General features: G+C 37.4%; 1 protein-coding gene across 1 annotated transcript in view; it reads left to right on the forward strand.

Moving 5' to 3' along the window:
• NUBPL (nucleotide binding protein like) overlaps nucleotides 1-3,117 on the forward strand; it is a 288,220-nt gene that overhangs the window by 184,122 nt on the left and 100,981 nt on the right. The window contains exon 14 of the mRNA XM_023521149.1: nucleotides 1,165-1,306. Within this exon, the coding sequence (XP_023376917.1) occupies nucleotides 1,165-1,306 (142 nt within the window). The remainder of the gene's footprint in view (nucleotides 1-1,164; nucleotides 1,307-3,117) is intronic.

Consider the following 3,117-nt stretch of genomic DNA (forward strand, 5'->3'; position numbering starts at 1 on the left):
GTGTGTGTGTTTCACCCACCATGCTCTTCTGCCTTCCCACCTGGAATCATAATGTCCCTGGGAGATACCCACAGACATCTGTTGAACCTGTTTCTACGTGTATCTGCACCTAGGGGATTCTGAATAGATAGATTTCTGAATAGATGGTAAGGAGACAGCAGAACTTCCTTTAGTAATCTATTCTAGTGGCTAATAAGCTTTTCGTAATGGGAAACTTTCTTTTTAATTGGGTAAATGTTTCTGTTTTATAGATTTTTAAAAGCCATTAAATCATCAAGAATTAGATGACTGTAGCACAGTACACTCAGTTGAATTGACCACAGCTCTGGGTGAAACAGGATTTGACAGTAAAGACCAAGGTCTGCTGCTTTTTCCAGAAGGTCATACCTGCCCCCACCTTTCCAATCCCCATCTACTTATAACTGCTTTCAAAAGGTATCTGCAAAATTAGTTTGAGCTTTCCTGACCTATCTGAGTTAAAACCCTTTTTACATATCTCCTGACATAAAAAACAATAATTATACAGTATATTAATTAATAGTTTTCTCAGGAGAGTCCATTGATCTTTCTCACAAGGTAAGGAAAATCAAAGAATGTGCTGGTGGTTTATCAGCATCCTGGGAAGGACAGTCTTGCTTCCCAGTTAGACAACACTGTTGGGGATTGCTCCCGTCTCCTGACCTAGCACCAGTCTCTTTATCCACCCACAGAGGGTGGGGGAGCCCTTTCAGGTGGGCTATTATAGTAACATAATAATATTATTATAAAACAAAGCACAAATACAGAAACAATACAAAACAATTGTATGGCTTAATGAATTATTCCGACGTGAACATTCTTGAGATCACTGCCAAGTCAGGAAATAGAACTTTCTTACTCACTGTGATGGTTAATTTTATGTGGCACCTTGACTGGGCTAAGGGATACCTAGATAGCTGGTAAAATATTATTTCTGGGTGTGTCTGTGAGGATGTTTCTGGGAGAGATTAGCATTTGAGTCAGTAGACTGAGTAAAGATCACTTTCTCCAACGGGGATGGGCATCATCCAATCCATTTAGGGACCAAATAGAACAAAAAGATGGAGGAGGGGCAGATTTCCTCTCTGCTTGAGCTGAGACATTCATCTTCTTCTGCCCTCTGACATTAGTGCTCCTGTTTCTCAGGCTTTTGGACTCGGACCAGGACTTATACCATTGGTTCCCCAATTCCCAGGCCTTTGGACTTGGACTGAATTACACCACCCACTTTGCTGGTTCTCCAGCGTACAGATGGCTGATCGTGGGACTTCTCAGCCTCCACAATCACGTGAGCCAATTCCTATGATAAATCTCTTATATAATTCATGCATATCCTATTAGTTCTCTTTCTCTGGAGGACCCTGACTAATATAACCATCCAGAAGCCCCACCTTCCCCATGAAAGTAACCATTCCTGACTTGATCATAATCACTTTGCTGCATTTTTATCGTGTTATCCTGTATGTTTGCATCCTGAGCACTCTAGTTTAGCTTGCTCATTTTTAAAATTGGATGTGTCTTTAAGTTTCTTTTAACTTACAGATTCCCTCTCAATCCTTTTCTTTTCCCTTAAATTTATGTGGAAGAATCCAAGCTATTTAACATTTAGTATTTCTCAAAATCTGGATTTTGCTGATTGTAGTCTCTTTGTGCAATAGAACACATTCCCCTGTCCTTATATTTTCTGAAAATTGGCAACTGGATATAGACACTGAATCAGACTCATGTTTACTCCCTTTGGCAAGATTCTAGATGGTGTTTGGCAAGATCATAGGAAGCTCATGATATCTGGTTGTCTTTCTCACTCTCTCTTTTTTTTTTTTTCATAGAAACAGCTTTCTTAATGTCTACATCTATTAATTCATTAGGGTTTGCAAAATGATGCTATTCTAATTCCATTATTTTCTTTCCATTTATTTGAATAAATTTATAAAGAGATGCATAATAAATGTTTGGTTCTTTCCCTTTATTTACTAAATTCTCATGAATTAGTCCTCCGTCATACTTCAAAGATAACCAATTCTTTTTTTAGAACTCATGGCTTTAAACATATTTATAGGTTTCAAACATTTAAATACATTGCATTTATTATCATTACTGAAACTCAAATGATCACATCTTTGGCCAGTGGAAGTCTTTGCAAGGTGGCTTCTAAGTTCTTTTGAATTGACCTGAGCAGTTTTCAACAATGTTCTTGCTTTCTGATATGACAAGATGTTCTAGGCTGATCTTATATACTTCCTGGGCTATACCTGGAATCTACCCTTTCTCTAATAAGCCCCAGGATCTTTTAGTGAGAAATTATAGTTTAAAATCCTATCTGGTGCTAGGGTGGCTTATTGCTACTGGATCAGTCTTTGATGCTAGGCCTTTTCAGTGGACAGAGCTAGGAAAAGTACATGTATGTAGACACATACATATGCACAAACATGCATATATTTTGCATCTGCTCTTTCCCCATTTTGTAACAGTTGTACTTTGTTTACATTGTTTTTTAGCCCTTTGCTCCACAAGTAAAGTGTATATTTAATGCCCACCATCAACATTATGTCAATGTTTCCCTGGTCACCTTGGCTATCTAAAGCTCACTCCTCAGGAAAGGTGCTTGGGAAAAACGTTCCCTGAGTCCTTGAATGTTGATGAGTTTGTGCCCTTTATACATGAAAGGAGTCTTGCTGGCTATTATATCCTTGACTCATACTTTCTTTCTGTGAGTATCTTAAATATGTTACTCCATTTCTTTCTGCGATAAAGCATTGTGTGAGAAAAAACTAATGGCAGTCTAATTTTCCTTCCCATATAATTCACATGTTCTTTTTCTAGGCATCCAAGCAATTTTTTCTCTCTATCCCTTCACTTCTGAATATGGTCTCATATTGATCATTCTGGGTTGATATTCTTAGGTACATAGTGCATTTTTCTCAGTATGTAGTTTCAAATATATTTATTTTTGTATTTTAGAAAATTTTTTCTTGAGTTATAGTTTTTGTGTTTATTCTGTTTCCTCACTTTGGCTTTTCTTGTACGGGGACTCTTATGGACACATGTGAGCTCCTTTGCATATCTTTAATATTCTTCATTTTCTCTAGAATTCTTCCT

Source organism: Pteropus vampyrus, unplaced genomic scaffold, assembly GCF_000151845.1.
Source record: "Pteropus vampyrus isolate Shadow unplaced genomic scaffold, Pvam_2.0 Scaffold297, whole genome shotgun sequence".
Classification (NCBI taxonomy): Eukaryota; Metazoa; Chordata; class Mammalia; order Chiroptera; family Pteropodidae; genus Pteropus; species Pteropus vampyrus.